Source organism: Schistocerca nitens, chromosome 3, assembly GCF_023898315.1.
Source record: "Schistocerca nitens isolate TAMUIC-IGC-003100 chromosome 3, iqSchNite1.1, whole genome shotgun sequence".
NCBI classification, from domain to species: Eukaryota; Metazoa; Arthropoda; class Insecta; order Orthoptera; family Acrididae; genus Schistocerca; species Schistocerca nitens.
In genome coordinates this window covers 48,603,077-48,621,419 of record NC_064616.1, presented here as the reverse complement: position 1 = coordinate 48,621,419, position 18,343 = coordinate 48,603,077, and the positions used below count along the sequence as shown (strand labels likewise).

The window sequence follows — 18,343 nt, the reverse complement described above, 5'->3', positions numbered from 1 at the left end:
CCGCTGAATTGCTCAACACGTGGGGCGTGAGGTCTCCACAGTACATCGATGTTGTCGCCAGTGGTCGGCGGAAGGTGCACGTGCCCGTCGACCTGGGACCGGACCGCAGCGACGCACGGATGCACGCCAAGACCGTAGGATTCTACGCAGTGCCGTAGGGGACTGCACCGCCACTTCCCAGCAAATTAGGGACTCTGTTGCTCCTGGGGTATCGGCGAGGACCATTCGCAACCGTCTCCATGAAGCTGGGCTACGGTCCCGCACACCGTTAGGCCGTCTTCCGCTCACGCCCCAACATCGTGCAGCCCGCCTCCAGTGGTGTCCCGACAGGCGTGAATGGAGGGACGAATGGAGACGTGTCGTCTTCAGCGATGAGAGTCGCTTCTGCCTTGGTGCCAATGATGGTCGTATGCGTGTTTGGCGCCGTGCAGGTGAGCGCCACAATCAGGACTGCATACGACCGAGGCACATAGGGCCAACACCCGGCATCATGGTGTGGGGAGCGATCTCCTACACTGGCCGTACACCACTGGTGATCGTCGAGGGGACACTGAATAGTGCACGGTACATCCAAACCGTCATCGAACCCATCGTTCTACCATTCCTAGACCGGCAAGGGAACTTGCTGTTCCAACAGGACAATGCACGTCCGCATGTATCCCGTGCCACCAAACGTGCTCTAGAAGGTGTAAGTCAACTACCCTGGCCAGCAAGATCTCCGGATCTGTCCCCCATTGAGCATGTTTGTGACTGGATGAAGCGTCGTCTCACGCGGTCTGCACGTCTGGCACGAACGCTGGTCCAACTGAGGCGCTAGGTGGAAATGGCATGGCAAGCCGTTCCACAGGACTACATCCAGCATCTCTACGATCGTCTCCATGGGAGAATAGCAGCCTGCATTGCTGCGAAAGGTGGATATACACTGTACTAGTGCCGACATTGTGCATGCTCTGTTGCCTGTGTCTATGTGCCTGTGGTTCTGTCAGTGTGATCATGTGATGTATCTGACCCCAGGAATGTGTCAATAAAGTTTCCCCTTCCTGGGACAATGAATTCACGGTGTTCTTATTTCAATTTCCAGGAGTGTACATTGTACCCAGGAAAATTATGCCCCACAAAACATGCATTCTGTATCTCCACTGTTAGAGGTTGATGCGATTCGACGTCTTCTTGTTTTGCATTATAGGCGATATGTCATAGGGACTCCCATTAACTGGGACAGCAGACCACCCTGACAGAAATAAAATATTTTGTGTTTATTTATGAAGTGCAGCTTGTTTTGAACATTGTAGAATAGCAAATCAAAGCTTCGTTGTAGTAGACAATTAATAAAGTCTACTAACCAGCTTTAGTTCTAAGCTGATCTAGCGACTCCTGAGTTTCCTGCTCAACAGACGTTGAGTAGGTCTATTCCAAAGTCTTTGATTGTTTTCAGCAATGAAGTCACGACCTGCAAACATTTCTGTTGGGCGGGAAAATGACCGTGACCCTGAACACACTGACCACAATTTCAGCTGTCTGAACTTTCATATACGCTGGACCAAAGAGTTCTGTAACATCAGTTGGAAGCAGGGTTCTGTCATGTGCTCGAAGCCATTGCCAGATCTCTTTGCTATAGTATGTCTTCAGCAGTCCAGTAAACATTTTATCCAATGGCTGGGTATTACAGGTGCAGTGTGAATGGAGGATACCTAGATGAACATGATGAACCCTAGCCAGTTCAGCTACCTGAGTGTTTTTCGTATGACTGTAATGGCCATCTAAGATGAGAAGCACATGAGACTCCAAACTCCGATAAGTTTTGAAAATAAAACGTTCAAAAAACTGCTTCAGCGGGGTGCTCTATACCCAACAAGAGGGATGACACGTGGAAATAGACCCACATGGTGCTCCTCTCATTACCTGCTAGTTCATGTTGTTTTCAGGAAGCTAATCATTGGAGGAACGAAGAAACCACCAACGCTGAAGCACAGAATGACGATAATGAGTGAGCCTCTTTGTGTCACAGTGAGAGCTGATATCTGGCTTTCCCCATTGCGACTTACACTTTGAATGAGCAACAAACATCTTCTCCGTCAGTCCTTTCCTGCAATCTCAGTGCTACCAAATGGATTGTTGATATAGTTCCTAATAGCCACTTGATAAGTCATATGGCTAATATCACTTTTTGTTCACGCACAGAAAAGAGACTCCACGCTTAGGACTGTGCTACCAGCGAATCTCTAAGAGGCGCTAAATGCCTCCTGCGTAAGTGCTAATTTCGTTGTAGCTGCATCAGGCTCAACCAGCAGAAATGTGTCGTCCATGGGACTTCAGACATTGTGGCAGCCTTCAAATATCTCATCTTCTTTTCCCTCACTAATTTAACACCTTTTGCCATTTGCTCAGAATCCAGTTTCTTTCATTGCTGTTGGTCTGGCGGTACAAGTTTCTTGTGACTGGGTATTACTGAGCTATAGAAAAACATGGCGATTGTATTAGCAGACTATATTTAGCAGTAATTGTTTAAAATACATCAAACAGCTTTGAAAACCGGAATTATGATTTACACAGTTGTGTAAACATGGAAGGTTTTTTTTAATACTGGCAGCTTTCAAATCCCCTCAGGGGACATGTCGCTCTATGTCGAGTTTGTCTTTGGCTACCACTGGGGCCAGCCTTTGCAGCCTTCTGTGCTTCATGTCTATCCTCTTGCTATTCTTTCTCCCCTACCTTGGGGAACATATCTGGGATGTTGTTGGAGATGTGTTCTGCACGTTCAGACACCGATATCAGAACAGTCTCTCCACTGTTTTTTGTTCCTTTTTTCCTTCCTTCCTTTCTTCCTTCACCTTCTCCTATCCATCTTCCACTTTGGTGTTTGAAGTTCCTCTTTTTCTTCTTCCTCCCTGTGCCCTCCTGAAGGCCAGCCCACGTGTCTGACACGTAACAGGCGTCTGTGTAACGTGTAATTCCCAGTCCCACGTCGACAGGTATAATTCACATGTACCCTCTGGTACAGATGAGGCCCAGGGACGGGTGATAGCCTGAGCTGCTACCTTCCCAAATTGCTGATTGGTCCCTCTGTCTGGTGTTCAGGAGGTGTGACCTGAGGTGTGAACCATCACATAAGGCAGGTGAGCCACCCTCTGGAAGTACCACATTGTCTGAGACACTGGCTATCATGGGGGATTTTCTCCCAATAAGCCAATCACCATCTTTCCAGTCCATGTCTACCAAACGTAAATGGAATGAAGCTCCCAATACAAAGACCCTCCCAGCTGCATCACGATTCCTTGTGGTTCCATGTAAAGAAGATGGTCAGTCCTTTGCAATGGTAAAACCCTTTCTTATTCAGAAAAGTGTTGCTGCAGTTGCCAGCCCTGTTAAATCCAGCTCATGTTTTCGCAGTGGCACCTTGTTTTTCGAGACTAATTCTGATTCTCAAGCACAACAACATCTTGCCACTTCACTTCTCCATGGCTATCCTGTTCATGTCGAGGCCCACTGAAATTTAAATGCTTCCCATGGTGTTAGTTATTTACACTAGGCTGCTCGATGGTCTAACCAAGGTATAAATCAAAGAGTACCTCTCTGATCAGGGTGTCACTGCCGTCCATCAGGTGATGAAAAAGGTGGATGCATCCTTAATGCCCACACACACTCTTTTATTACATCTCAATAGAGTGGTGCTTCCATCCAAAATCGAAGCAGTCTATGAAGTTATCACAATCAGACTGTACATTCTAAACCTGATGCGCTGCTACTAGTGCCATCAATTCAACCACACTTAAATGTCTTGTCGACACCCACCCAAATGTGTAACCTGCGGTAGAGATGGTTATGAGGGCAGTTGTCTGCATCCTTCTCCCTGCTATATCAACTGCAATGGTGACCATGCTGCCTACTTCCGAGATTGTTCCATGTGTCTTGATGAGTGGGCTGTCCAGGAGATGTGGGTGAAGGAAAAAGTGCCTTACCCGGTCACTTGCAAATTACTGGCCAGTCACAAAACCTGAGTTCTGCCATCTTTCACTTATAATTCTGTTCTTGCTCTATAAAGGATATGGCCATGCAGACATGCTACCTCAAATTTAGCACTGCGGTTATGAAATCGCCCAGTGTCATGATAGCATTGCTGTCTCCTCATCCAGATGTCCAACAAGCCAGCAAACATTTGCCTCCTGGGGCGATGTCACCTGCTACACACCTGGCAGGACAGAAAGGACAGAAGGAATACTTCTGCAAAGACTTCCTATGTCCCTCCATCCAACAAACATCTGAGTCTTCCTCTGCCAACCGGAAAGGCTCCAAGAAGTCAAATAAAGGCTGCTCTTTGAATCAGAGCATCCGCTTGTTCTCTGTCTCCAGGAAACAAAATTATGTCCTACCGATCGAATTGAGCTCTTTCATTTCGTCCTGGTCCCTTTTATCTCCCCCCCCCCCCCACCTCCCACCCCAAGGACGGCATTCCATCTCCTGGCAGAGTCATGCTGCCCATCCACCTGACTAACGGCCTTCAAGTTGTTGCAGATCGCATTTTCCATCCTCACTTGACCTTTGCCCTTGTAACACTGAATTACAGAAGAAAGTAAATGGTACAAAGGGAAAACTTTTCCAGCTTATTGGGCAGCTACATCACCCCTTTCTCATGCTGGGTGCTTTAATGTGCACTATTCCCTTTGGGGTTCTTCCAGAACCTGTCCAAGACGCGCCCTCTTGGCTGGCCTTCTCAGTCAACTTAACCTCTTCTGCCTTAATGTAGGAGCAGCCATGCCCCTTTCAGATTCCACGCACAATTATTCCCATTTGTACTTATCCTTCTGCACCTCCCAGCTTGCTTATCATCTCAAGTGGTCCCTTCTCTTTGACACATACTCGCTCAATCATTCCCCGTGTTTGCTGACTCCTGTCCCACCTGCATGCCCACTCAACTAGCAGCTTACTAAGGCTGACTGGAGGCTTTATTCCCTCCTGGTGACCTTCGAACAACATTTCCGCCATTGTGATAACCAAGTAGAATATTTTACAAACGTTATCCTTACTGCCACAGAATGTTCCACACATTGGCTCTTTAGCACGCCATGTCCTGGTCTCTTGGTTAGAGGACTGAGGTGTGCCACTACGCAATTCGCACTTGGACACGTGGTCTCCGCGTTTTTAACCATCATCCTACGATGGCAAACTGCATTCATTATAAACATATATGCTTACAGTGTCGTCGCATTCTTCGGGATACAAAAAAAGCTAGCTGGATTACATTCACTAGTTCGTTTCATAGTTCCATTCTCTTTTCAGACATGTGGGCCAACCTCTGACGGATCTCTGGGACCGAGATGCATTACCCAGTTTCCGGGCTGACAGTATCAGACAATATCATAGTGGACCCTACTTTATCTCCAAAACACTGGGCTGCCAATTTGCGGAAATTTCGAGCTCCTCCAGCTATCATCATGCCTTCCTACATTGGAAACGAGTGGAGGCGGCTCGTGCGATATCCTTCTCTTCACAGAATTGTAAGTGCTACAATGCCGCCTTTACTATGAGGGAGCTACATCATGCTCTCACTTCATTCCGATCCTCTGCATCAGGGCCAGATGATGTTCACATTCAGATTCTGCAGCGCCGTTCTCTTACAGGCAAGCAGTTGCTGCTTAATATGGACAACCGCACCTGGGCAGAGGGCATATTTACCAGACACTGACGTGAAGCCACTGCCATACCCATGTGTAAGCCCAATAAGGACGAGCACGTTCCTTCTAGCTACTACGCCATTTCTCTCACCAGTGTGTTTGCAAGGTGCTGGAACGTTTGATTCATACCCAGTTGTCAATGTAGCTTGAGTCTCGCAATTTACTAACCAGTGCAAATTGTAGATTTTGAGCGCGCCGTTCAGCAGTTGACCATCTCGTCACTTTGTCCACCCATGTAATGAATGACTTTCTACGGTAATACAAGACTGTGGCCACGTTTTTCGATTTGAAGAAAGCCTACTATAACACTCCTGTCTGCTACCGCTACTGTACCATAACCTTAATGTTGGAAACAGGTTGTGAAATAAAACGATTTTTGTTATAGCAATTATGGTATAAAGCAACAGAGCAGTGTTACCCTCTGAGAGGAATTTTGTTATGTTGACCGTGTTATTCCTAACGGAGGTGGCTTATCGGAAATGAAAGTCAGAATTACGTAAATAATTAAACAGTGACAAACAAAATATTGCCTATCTGCACTGTTTAACGGATAACGAAAATGGTCGCCAGCCTAACTAGGCAAGAGAATGATTAACATTCTCGTTCAAGAAAATAGTTATTAGTAACTTTAATGGATAAACACAACCTATACTTGGCCACACGCGAGTGCAATGAACTCTGACACACTCATATGTTTACGTTAAGATTGAAACTAACAGTTGGAGCAGCACAAACTATTTGCATAATTATAACAGGTACAGAAAAACACTCTCACTTTCAGGGCATACACAAACTGAGTGGTCTTTATAACACTACCATTAACATTCCCTCTAGGATCATAAATTGGACATAGGTTTAGGTTGAGTCTCTCTCAGTTAAATACTTTACTATTTAAAATGAGAATTAGTTGAAATTCACTGACAGGTTACTTATCACTGTTTTTCTAATAAATAGATTATGATTTTCATAAATAAAGATCTTTCCGTTGTTATCTCGCATTAGCACACTAGACAAACTGTGGGTCCTGTTATACTGTTAATATGCACTTATAATACACAAGAGAGACAAACACTTAGTAATCATGAGCATATAATTTCCTACTATGCAGTTTTCCACTTTTACTACCGTGAGACATAAAATTAACATTTATGTAAGATACTGACTCACTTTCTGCGATTAACAACAGGCAGTAATGTGATCATTTACTAAGCAAAGCTCTATAAGCCTCAGTCTTGAGAAATTTTAATTTGAAGTTGGCAACAACACATTAATAAACAGTTTTACTAGGAAAATTATTTCAGCAAGCATCATTAACTTTAACTCACTCTCTTGCCACATTAACTTTCTCTTTACTATGTTCAAAGGGGCATTAATTGGAAAACTGGGTTTTAATGTACTTTCAGTAAGGACACTCGGTAATCACTTTAGTTCAAACGGAAAGGAACCTGAGAGGTGTTATGATAAGGAGAAAAATCAAGGTAGGTACATAAATTCAGATATAAATTACCTTATATTTGAGCACAATAACACACCCATTAAGCTGATCCTTCACTGTACATCATTATAGTATTACGTTACAGTGATTGCGCAACGTGGTGGCAACTGCATGTTGGTAGGTGGAATTGCAGGCAGAATTGCTGGACTCTGTCATTTCTTGGTGGCGATGATAGATACAAATTCCAGAATAGTTCCAGCTATTTATCCATCCATCCGAGGCCTTGGAAAGAAGCAGGAAAAGCCTCTCTCGGAATCAGCACAATATACATCTTTTACATGGCAGTGCACGGACTCGTAGCTCATCCCCGACTCCTTGTTCACGACTCGTACCTCGCCTCCGACTGACTATCAGTTCCACCTTTCCTACCTAGGCCAACCACAATTTGCGCGCGCTACACAGTTCCATTCCCGAGGGGAACCACAACAACTTTTACATACAGAATAACTAAGAATCCTAAGTGAGGATCAGCAGTTTACATAACAGCAACCAAATACATTAAATAAAACAGAACATTTGCACATATTGACGTTTCTACCAAAAATTATCCACACAAAATTACAATCATATACAGTAAGTTTTGTTCCCTCCAAATGGGACAAAGAATGACAGACACACTACTTTGCATAGAACCAAACCATGACATCAAAGTTTGTGCAAAGAATGGAGTATACAATTTTGTGTTATCGATTCAATGAAACAATGTTTACAGAAGCTTAACGATGTAATATTAAATGAAACAAAAGCAAAATAAATCAGTAGAGCATTAGATCTATGGTGTTACACTACGACACCTGCTGGAGCACTGGTATCCTCAGTACACTCCACACATGGGGCTTCTGTGGCCACCTGTTCCGTTGGTTCAGGAATTTTTAAAAGATCGACTTTTCGAGGTACGTGCGGGTTCTCCCTTCTCAGACATTTTTATCCAGGTAAATGGAGCTTCAGGGTTCTTCCTGAACGTCATCCTCTTTGTTATCGCCATTAACCCTATAACGGCTTGTCTCCTGCCGGGCATCTCTAGCTCCCTTTGCGTTGGTGATTTCACCATTTATTGCAGTTCCCCACGGACTTTTCTCATTGAGCGGCGTCTTCAGACATGTCTTGATCGTCTTTACTCATAGAAGATCGAAAATGGCTTTCCTTTTTTCACTGATAAAACCGTTTGTATGAAGTTCTGGTGGCGCCATTGGTTTCTCCCACTATCTTTACATCTTGGTCCTGTTGCTCTTCCATTCGTTGAAACTACGAAATTCCTGGGGCTCATGCTCTCGATGGGAAGCACTGTTGGTCCTCCCACGTGTCTTACCTGGCAGCCCACTGTACGCAGTCCCTCTATGTCCTACGTGTCCTCAGTGGCGCTTCCTGGGGAGCAGATCAAACCACCCTCTTCCATTTTTACTGGTCCCTTGTCCGTTCGAAACTAGACTATGGAAGTTTCGTTTATGCATCTACATGTCCATCCCTCTAACGCTGTCTCAATACTATCCACCATTGTGGCATTCATTTTGTCACTGGCGCCTTTTACACTAGCCCTGTTAAGAGTCTGTATGCACAAGCAGCCCAACTACTGTTGTGCTACCGCCATGACTTCCTCCTTGGCAGATATGCATGCCATTTGTCGGCCACGCGTGGCTACCCCTCCTATGCCTCATTCTTTGAAGACTCCTTTGATCGCCAGAAAAGGGTATGTCCCTCTTCTGTTACCTCCTGGAATTCACATTCGGTCCTTGGTGCGGCAGCTTAACTTCACGCTACCTGCAAGTTTCCTGGTGGGTGTAAACCCTTCACCACCTTAGCTTCATGCAGCAACCCCTGCTCACCTTGGCCTTCACTCGCTTTCTAAAGACACTACACCAGCCTTGCTCTATCGCCTTTAGGCTCATGACCTTCACACACAAGTTTGTGATAGTATGTGTGCACTGATGGCTCTCGGGCTGACCACGGTGTCAGGTGTGTCTTCGTTACTGGCGCCGAAGGCTTCAGTATTGGCTGCTGTAACACTGCTCAGTATTTACAGCAGAGCTCTTTGCCCTGTATCAGGCCACCCAGTACTTCCAGCGACACAGGCTTTCCAATTGCGCCATCTGCTCCGACTCTCTCAGCACCCTTCAAAGCCTCTGTGCGCTGTACACCACCCATCCGTTAGTGTAATGTGTCCAGGAAAGCTGTCACTTGCTCACTCTTGCTGGAGCCACTGTGATGTTTATGTGGGTTCTTGGTCACGTCGGTGTGACAGGAAACGAGGTCGCTGACGCTGCTGCTAAGGCTGGAGTCCTCGTACCTCAGCCTGCTATTTATCACACTCCCTCAGATGATCTCTGTGTTGCCGTATGTCAGCAGGTCGTGTCACTTTGTCATCACCACTGGTCCTCCCTTCATGAGTACAAGCTCCGGACTATTATGCCTCTTCCAGTGGCTTGGACGACATCCTCTCGGTCCTCTTGCTGCAAGGAGATCATTTTAACTAGGTTGCATATTGGGCTCTGTCTCTTTAGCCATTGTCATTTGTTCTGTTGTGCTCCCCCACTGCTTTGTGCACATTGCGCCCTAGTTTTAACGCTCCACCATTTCCTGACGAAATGTTTTTTTTTTTTTTTTTTTTAAATCACTTACGTTCCCGTTTGTGTTTTTCATCTTAATCATAGGCCATTTTAGCGGACGACGCGCGGGCTGTCGACCGCGTTTTGATTTTTATCCGTCGTAGCAATATGGCAATGAACATTTCATTTTTAGTTCTGGACGTCCGTTTCTCTATGGTGTATTTTATAGACCTTTATGCATGTCCCTGTGTTTATCTGTCTTCTATTACTTTGATTGGGATTGACGTGTAGTCAGTTTTACATCCCCTCTGTGTTCATGTTCTATAGTTTTGATATGGGCGTGTATGACCCTAGGTGTTTCTGGACACTAAAACAAAACAATCCAATGCACTACCAAATTCACTGCTAACCAAAAATACACTGGTCAAAATTGAAGCCTAAGGAGCAACAACATTGTTGGTTTGCTGGACCTGCTGTTCTTGCCCTGTGGTTTTCCAAATTGCAAGGGTGGGAACTGTCCCTGCAACATACCCCATGTTCCCATAACCCCTTTGGCCTCATTGTTAGTCACCGTCCTTCACCCACCCACCCCTTCCCTGTTCCCACTCAGCACTACACAGCCTTCTGTACCATCAACTCACCTACCACATCACCCATCGCCTGACTGCACTTAGCTGCCACCATACTATCTCTCGACCATGCTCCTGTATGCTCCCATAAGCAGCACTTCACTGTCCTGTACCCTTACTGTACTATCTCTCCCCCTCCATGAAACAGCCTCCTCCTTCCCATCACCAATCAGAAAGCTTCTCCCATCGTGCACAATGCTAGCAGTATGTCCTTGGCAGCCTGAGAGAGTGATTGTGTGTGTTGGTTGTGTTTTTAGGTGATGCCTTCAAAGGTGAAGAAATTGTGGATCATGGGACAACCAGGAAGGTGGTTCTAGATCTGGAATCCATCGTGTATTGCCTACTTAACAAGATGTCCTTTTGGCCAAAAGATTGCTTGGTCAACAGTCTTTTTGATGTGCTGGTCTGCAACTCAGCAATTCAGCTATATGGTGAGTAGTGATCTATCTTTTCATAATGTTGCCATTATTCCATGCTGGATTTTCAGTTGTTTCATTACACGCCAATAATTCTCATATGAATATTCTCATAACCAAGAGAGAGAAACAAAAGTAAGATGATGACAGCTGTGACATAGGGAGCCATTCAGTTCATTTCTGGTGCTTTTCATTTATGGTGTTCTGGTTGAATTGTACATGTACTGTTCCACTAGTCTCATTTCAGGCTTCTGTCAATTAGGCAGTTCTTATGCTGGGTCTTTGAAATGTAAATTGCACTGCTGGATTCCTAGGCCACTGTAGAAACACAGCAGTTGTGGAATTGTGTTCCTTTTAGCTGCAAGGGTGAGTGGGACCTGGCAATGTAGTAGAATATGTGTGGCAACCTTGTGACGGTTATTTCTCTTGAGTTTCCAACAGACTGATACTATTAGCAGACTAATTAGGTTTGGTTTACTAAATTAAGGAAAAAACTGAGATCAGTAAACATAGTTTTCCTTTTGTGCTGCTTGACTTTGCCATGAGCAGATAGTTCAGCACAACAGCTCTAGTGAAAGGCAGCAGTTTCAGCAAAAACTTACACATCCTACAGTGTCAGCTGTTTCTGTAGCTGGTCATTATGACATTTTATTTAAGTGATTACAAAATCGAGTTAAATTTACACATTAGGTAGCTATGGCAGTTGGGTAATTGTGATTTGTCCAACAAGGAAATGAATGTATTGAACAGGCTGTAGTCCACTCCAAGGACTCTGGGAGTCAGAATTCTCATCCATTGTTGCATAACTGTGTTAGGAAAACATCATTACCAGAGCAATTGTGGTGTTTGGTAGTCTGGTGTGTTGATGGTAGATTTGTATACATAGTGTGTGGGTTCAACTCCCTCTTAAGACAATGGTTATTAATATTCACAAACAGACCCTGTTCAGCTCTTGTACCGCAAAGTGACTAACATAAAACTGCACTGTGGTTCCAAATTTACATCAAACACGAAGCCCTTTCGCTACTGGCCAGAGATGACTTTGTGACACTTTTGCTTGTATTGTGGCACAATGTGCAGACTCCGTCACAGGTAACGTTACATACACTTGTAACTTCATTTTTGTTAATGAACCAACTGCCATGTAATGTCACAGAACGCTTATACCTTCTTTTGAGCTTGAGATGTTGAGAGTATTGGATCTGGACTGGGATTTGAACTTTGATCTTATCTGTTGCAAGATTTTATTCCACAGTGACAAAACAGTTCAACAAATTCATTGCCTGCTCAAGAATCCAAACACCTCAATGCCTTCGCATGATGTGCATGTCTGCATTAGAACCCTGGACCAGCACAAACATTTTCATTGTGTCTTTTCAAGCTCTAACATGACCACATGTACGTGCTCATGGAAAATTATTTTGATTTTAAATGTACAAAATCTGTTCAAAAAATTGTGGAACATTCATAATTTTGCACCAATGGTGTATTGGAGCAAAATGTGGGTCACAGCCCTGCACACACCCCTATTTAATGTGTAACTGCCAGAAGTTTCATGGTTGTGCATTAGTTAGTTATTGTTCAGTGCTATATTGAGTAGAACATTTTGTCACACATTCTGCAAATTTCGAGATAGTGGAGTTAGAGCAGTAATGCACCTGCATTAAATTTGGCATGAAACTTGAGAAAACCTTTACACAGACACACCACATGATGCAGAAAGCCTAGGTGATGAGGGCTTATGCCGTACTTGGTGTTATGAATGGTTCACACAGTTCAAAAATGGCCAGACGAATGTTAAATATGACCCTTGCTCAGGATGCACTTTGACATCTACAAGTGACGCTCATGTCAAAAACATCAACAGAATTTTTCATGCCTATCAGACTGACTCACTGAAAGGTTTCAAAAGAATGTGACATTTCCGTTGGATCAAGTCATGAAATTATAACACAGCATCTTGGAATGCATCATGTTGCCACCAAGTTTGTCCCACAGCTGATGACTCAAGACGAGAAAGACCTTCACCATGCAATCTGTGAAGAGCTTTTATGTCACACAACTGAAGAAGAGATGTTCGTTAAGAGTGTCATAACTGTTGATGAGACATGGGTCTGCAGTTATGATGTTGAAATCATGGTTCAGTCTTCACAAAGGGCCAGGAAAGATTTTCCAAGCCCAAAAAAAAGCTCATCAGGTCAGGTCAAACATTAAAGCCATGCTGATAGTTTTCTTTGATTTTGAAGGATTAGTTCATAAGGAATTTGTGTCACAGGGACAAACTGTTAATCGGCAGTACTATCAGAATATGTTGCAATGCCTGCGAGAAAATGTGAGAGTGGCTTGAAATTTAGAGAGAGAATTCATGGATCACGCATCATGAAAATGCACCTGCATATTCATGCCAGTTGGTGTGTGACTACTGCACAGAAACAAAATCACTGTGCTGCCTCATCCTCCAAACTCTCCAGACCTGGACCATGTAGACCTTTTTTTTATTTCCAATGTTGAAGATCCCATTGAAAGAATGAAAATTTGCAACAATAGATGAGATGCAAGAAAATTCCTAGACAGCGCTTCATGCAATCCAGGAAGAGTCATACCGAGAATATTTCCGGAAGTGGAAACAGCATTGGTAGCTGTGTATTGATTTTGGAGGAGAGTATTTCGAAGGAGACCTTACACAATAAGTAAAAGGTAAGTGCAGAAAAATTTTGTGGTAATAGTTTTGGAATTTTTTGAGCAGACCTCATGTATTCATTCTTCGCCTTTTGAACCACACGTTAACTCATGTGCCATCATGAATAGAGTGAAATTACTAGTGATCTGTTGTTGATGGCAAGCACTTGAAACTCTTAAATGCTGTTTTCCAACTGGTCAGTTGATTAACCAGTTTATGCAAACAATTTTTAATAGGTAGTTGGAAATCCTTTTAGGGAGCAACAGTACTCCAAACAATCACTGAACTTTGGGAATAAGAGATTTTGAAGAGTATCTGGACACTCACTTTTTGGAAAGGATTACAGGATGATCTATATGGCTGAGTTAAGGGCATGAGTTGTCTGAAATTAACAAGGGTGGTAAAATTTTAGAAATGTTGCATATCATAATAAACTGGAGATAAGGAGTGCCGCAATTATAATTTTCCCTGATAGAATTCTGCCTTTTCTATAAAATTTGGTTTGCTGAACATAAAACAATTTGAAATGATGCTCTTAAGACAGGTCCTGATTTCAGCTGGTAAGAGCTGATGGTACGGTTCTAGTTTGATGCTGTCCCTGTGAAGCCATGAACCCAATCTGTCAACAAGACACTGTCAAAGCTGGTGGTGCCTCCACAATGGTGTAGCTGTCTTTACATGGAACTGACTAGGTCCTCTGGCCCAACTGAACTGATTATTGACTGGAGATGCTTCTCTTCAGATACTTGGAGACCATTTGCAACCATTCATTGACTTGACTTTCCCAAACATGTCACTCAGCCACAGTTGTTCGCAAATGGTTTGAAGAACATTCTTGACAATTCAAGCAAATTATATGGCCACCCAGATTGCCTGACATGAATTCATCAAATGTTTATGGGACATAATTGAGAAGTCACTGTGTACATAAAATCCTGCACCAGCAACTTTTTCACAATTATGGATGCCTATAGAGGCTGCATGTTTCAATATTTCTGAAGGGGATTTCTAATGACTTGTTGAGTCCATGGCACATTGACTAGATGCATTATGCCAGGCAAAGGAGGTCTGACATGATATTAAGAGATACCCCACAACTTGTCACCTCAGTGTGTATATATGCAGACTTAAGTGACAAATGAATCTCTGTAACACAGTTTTTTACACTTAAACTCCATGACTTCTTACCTGTTCACAAATTTCGCTTTCAAGTCCAGTAACATTATGATGCACCACAGTAAGTTTATTTGAGTAAGTTTCTCTTGTATGTGATGGTCCATTTATCTGAACAAGGCTCCTCCCTTTGAGAAGGTAACAGGCTATTTCCAAACTTTAGCTCTCTTTGCTCTCTCCTTTCTTGGGACCTCTGCCCACTTCCTACATTCTCTTTTTTCTCTTCAAATGCTCTAATTGAGTTTCTTTTTTCCAGGTTAAAGGGCCAAATCTTTGCCTCTTGTCCCATGATCTTCATGTCTTTTTGAAACACAACTTACATAGCCCTGGGAGTGTGTCACAGAATCCCTTCTCCTGCTCCACTACAGTAGTCCAACTGAAACTCCAAAACATAGTCACCATACACACACCTCTCCACCTCTGTCACATTATATTAAAAATAATTACACAGGTCATGTGTGTTTCTATATAATGGGCCTGTTACAGTTGAGAATATGCGTAAAGAAAGTAGACCTATTAATCAAGACTTCAAACAGCCAATAACAATGAAACCTGCATTAACTCCTACAGAAAAATACAAAGTGAGGTGATATGTAGCACTTTAAATGAAACAGAAGGAAAAGAAATAGAAGGAGACAAACTTTATTACACGTTCATTGTGAACGTTTTACTTTTTGTATATCTTGGCAACATTAAATTTTCATAATATGAACTGGAAATGGCACTAATACAAGTTTTTACTACATTATATTATTAATATATTTTTGACCATTACTTTTGTCCATATAATTTTATAGCAGCACCAAATGAATGTCGTATCTGTAACAAAGTGTATATTCCATAGATGCTGTGACTTACCAAATGAGAAAGCACTGATAGATAGACACTATAAAAAACATACAAACACACACACAAATTTCAAGCTTTCGCAACCCACGGTTGCTTCATGAGGAAAGAGGGGAGAGGGAAAGACGAAAGGATGTGGGTTCTAAGTGAGAGGGTGAGGAGTCATTCCAATTCCAGGAGCGGAAAGACTTATCTTAGGGGGAAAAAAGGACAGGTATACACTCGCGCGTGCGACACATGAAATAAAATTGTCATAATTTCTGAATGGTTTGTGTAATGACATTCAAACTGCATGGTTGGCCATGGGGCATGACGGGAATTAGTATGCACATTCACGATTCGGTTTAGTGATGAAGCCCACTTTCATTTCGACGGGTTCGTCAATAAGCAAAATTCATGTATTTGGTGGACTGAGAATCCACATTTCATGATCTGAGAGTCTCTTCACCCTCAATGTGTGACTGTGTGCTGGGCAATGTCCAATGGCACGGTGACTACCGAACGGTATGTGAAAGTTTTGCAAGAGGATTCGATCCCCATTATCCAAAGTGACCTGTATTTCAATAAGACAGAGCTTGACCCCATCAAAGCAGGAGAGTATTTAATGTCCTGGAGAAGCACTTTGGGTACTGCATTCTGGCTCGGGCACATAGAGGCCACTGGCATAGGCCTCGATTGGCCGCCATATTCTACAGGTCTGAACACATGCCACTACTTTTTGTGGGGCTATATTAAAGATAAGGTGTACACAAATAACCCTGAAACCATTGCTGAGCTGAAAACTACCATTCAGGAGCTCATCAACAGCATCAATGTTCCGACACTTCAACAGGTCGTGCAGAAGTTTGCTATTTGTCTGTGCCACATCATCACCAATGATGGCAGGCATATCAGTCATTTCAGAACCTAAATCTGAATAACTGTTGTGACATTTACATGTCGAACAAAGTGTGTGCATGCCCTAGATTGTAACTAATTTATGTTTCTTTTGCATATAGTTTAATAATTGTTACCCTTTATAAATTACTATATGTAATGTCAGATGAGGGAAACTACTGTGACTCAACTTTAAAAAATGTTAACAGTAGGAGACAGGTAGCTGATACTTCCAAAATCTCTTGCCTTAGAGAATTTATTTTCAATAAACAAAAAATTACTCTAACTCTCGATAAAAGTGGGAAAAGAGCAATGAAACATGAGACAAATTCTTCTTATCAAGCTATTAAAATGATCAGATTAGGGAGAATATAATTTATGATGAAGAGAAATGTACAGAAAGGTAATATTAAAAACAAAGTTTTGGAAAATCAACTGCACAAACATAAATGAAAGGATCCATAGGTTCATTAAATTTAATTATGAGGGCAAAGGTCATAATTAAGATAAGATGTATGACAAGTTTCATAATTCAGCATAAAATTTAATAACATAAAAATATTTGTCAATCACATCATCAGCAGTTCTCATTTAACCATTTTTTTGTTATGTGTAACAGAATACGAATGACATGGTAAGAGCAATCTTTCATTATAAGAGAATAATAATAATATTTTGGGCAGTAGTAATCATTTGTCATATTGTAGTCATCTATGAGTTTAGATGTCACTACTAGTTTTAGGTAGTTACAATATTGACAACTGGTGCATGAGGAAGTGAAACTTAATATCAACTGGGACCTTGAGAAGCTGGATATTCTGCTTTTAGGCAGAAAGACTACATGGTGAGAAAGACTACACAGTGAGAAACAGAAAATCTGGGACAGAAAGATTGATCTCTGCATGTCTTGTTTGTGGACTACATAAGCAGCACAACTGATGCTGGGTTAAGTCAGATGACAGCTGTGTTACTCTGCCTACTGGATGGAATTTAAGTTTCTTGTGGCACTTTGCTGCACAGGGCAGATCCAGGACTGTTCAACTTAGAATAAAAAACTGCTATTGAATCCCGTAAGGCAAAAGCACACAGACTACCTACCTATTTATATGGTCTCAGTTATTTTTCAGAGCTTTTTCATATTTTTTCACTAAATTCCCCGACTGAAAATATTCCAGCTTGTAGCTTCAGGCGCCTGGACTGCAAGTTAGACAAGACCACTACACAACTGGAATTTAGCGTCAGTCAGCTCTAATACTCATCTGTTCACAGCATTCTATTTGTGCAATAAAGTGTTAACAATAGAACATACGAATATGTATTTATCTTACAGCTTATTACATATCTCCCAATTTATCTCTGTAAAATTTGAATTTCTTCACAGATGCATAAATGTAAGATGGTAATTAAGAGTAGGTATTAGCAAAAAAAAAAAAAAAAAAAAAAAAAAAAAAAAAAAAAAAAAAAAAAAAATAATGAACTTTCCCTTCAATGAGCGGTCTCCTTTACTCCTAAATTATTTCTATTAATCTAATAATCAGCAATATCAGAACATGTATGATACACTTTCCCAGAAACTTATAATTCCTTCAAGGTAAGATGTATAACCTTAGAAATACCTACCATTGTCATCTGACATTTGGCTGAGTTTGCATAATGATCCACTGACAACTCTAACCAGTTTCGGCCTGATACATGATTTTATTTCTCTAATTTTGTATATCCTCCCACTTCCAATGCATTGAAGTAGCACAAAATATAAAAGAAAAAATTATATATGTTCACATATATTGCAGACAAATTACATGCAGTAAAGGAATATGCTGAAAGAAAAGTTAGGCATGAAATTCTTCAGAAACATAGCAGTTACACAACTAAAAACTCTTAAGAGGCCAAAATATGTTGTGGTTGACATCACATAAAATGTAGATGCTTCCCTAACCCTTACATATGTATGAACTGTAAAGTGATCATTAAATAAAAGTTGGTTGTTTTATATTTTTATGTAGTCTTGTT

At 42.2% G+C, this 18,343-nt stretch overlaps 1 protein-coding gene across 1 annotated transcript in view; it reads left to right on the top strand.

The window, feature by feature from the left end:
- LOC126249609 (uncharacterized) overlaps nucleotides 1-17,595 on the top strand; it is a 134,859-nt gene extending 117,264 nt beyond the window's left edge. Inside the window, exons 2-3 of the mRNA XM_049951274.1 lie at nucleotides 10,597-10,770; nucleotides 17,506-17,595. Coding sequence (XP_049807231.1) covers nucleotides 10,597-10,770; nucleotides 17,506-17,582 — 251 coding nt within the window. The 3' untranslated portion in view covers nucleotides 17,583-17,595. The remainder of the gene's footprint in view (nucleotides 1-10,596; nucleotides 10,771-17,505) is intronic.
- Nucleotides 17,596-18,343: the final 748 nt, after the last annotated feature.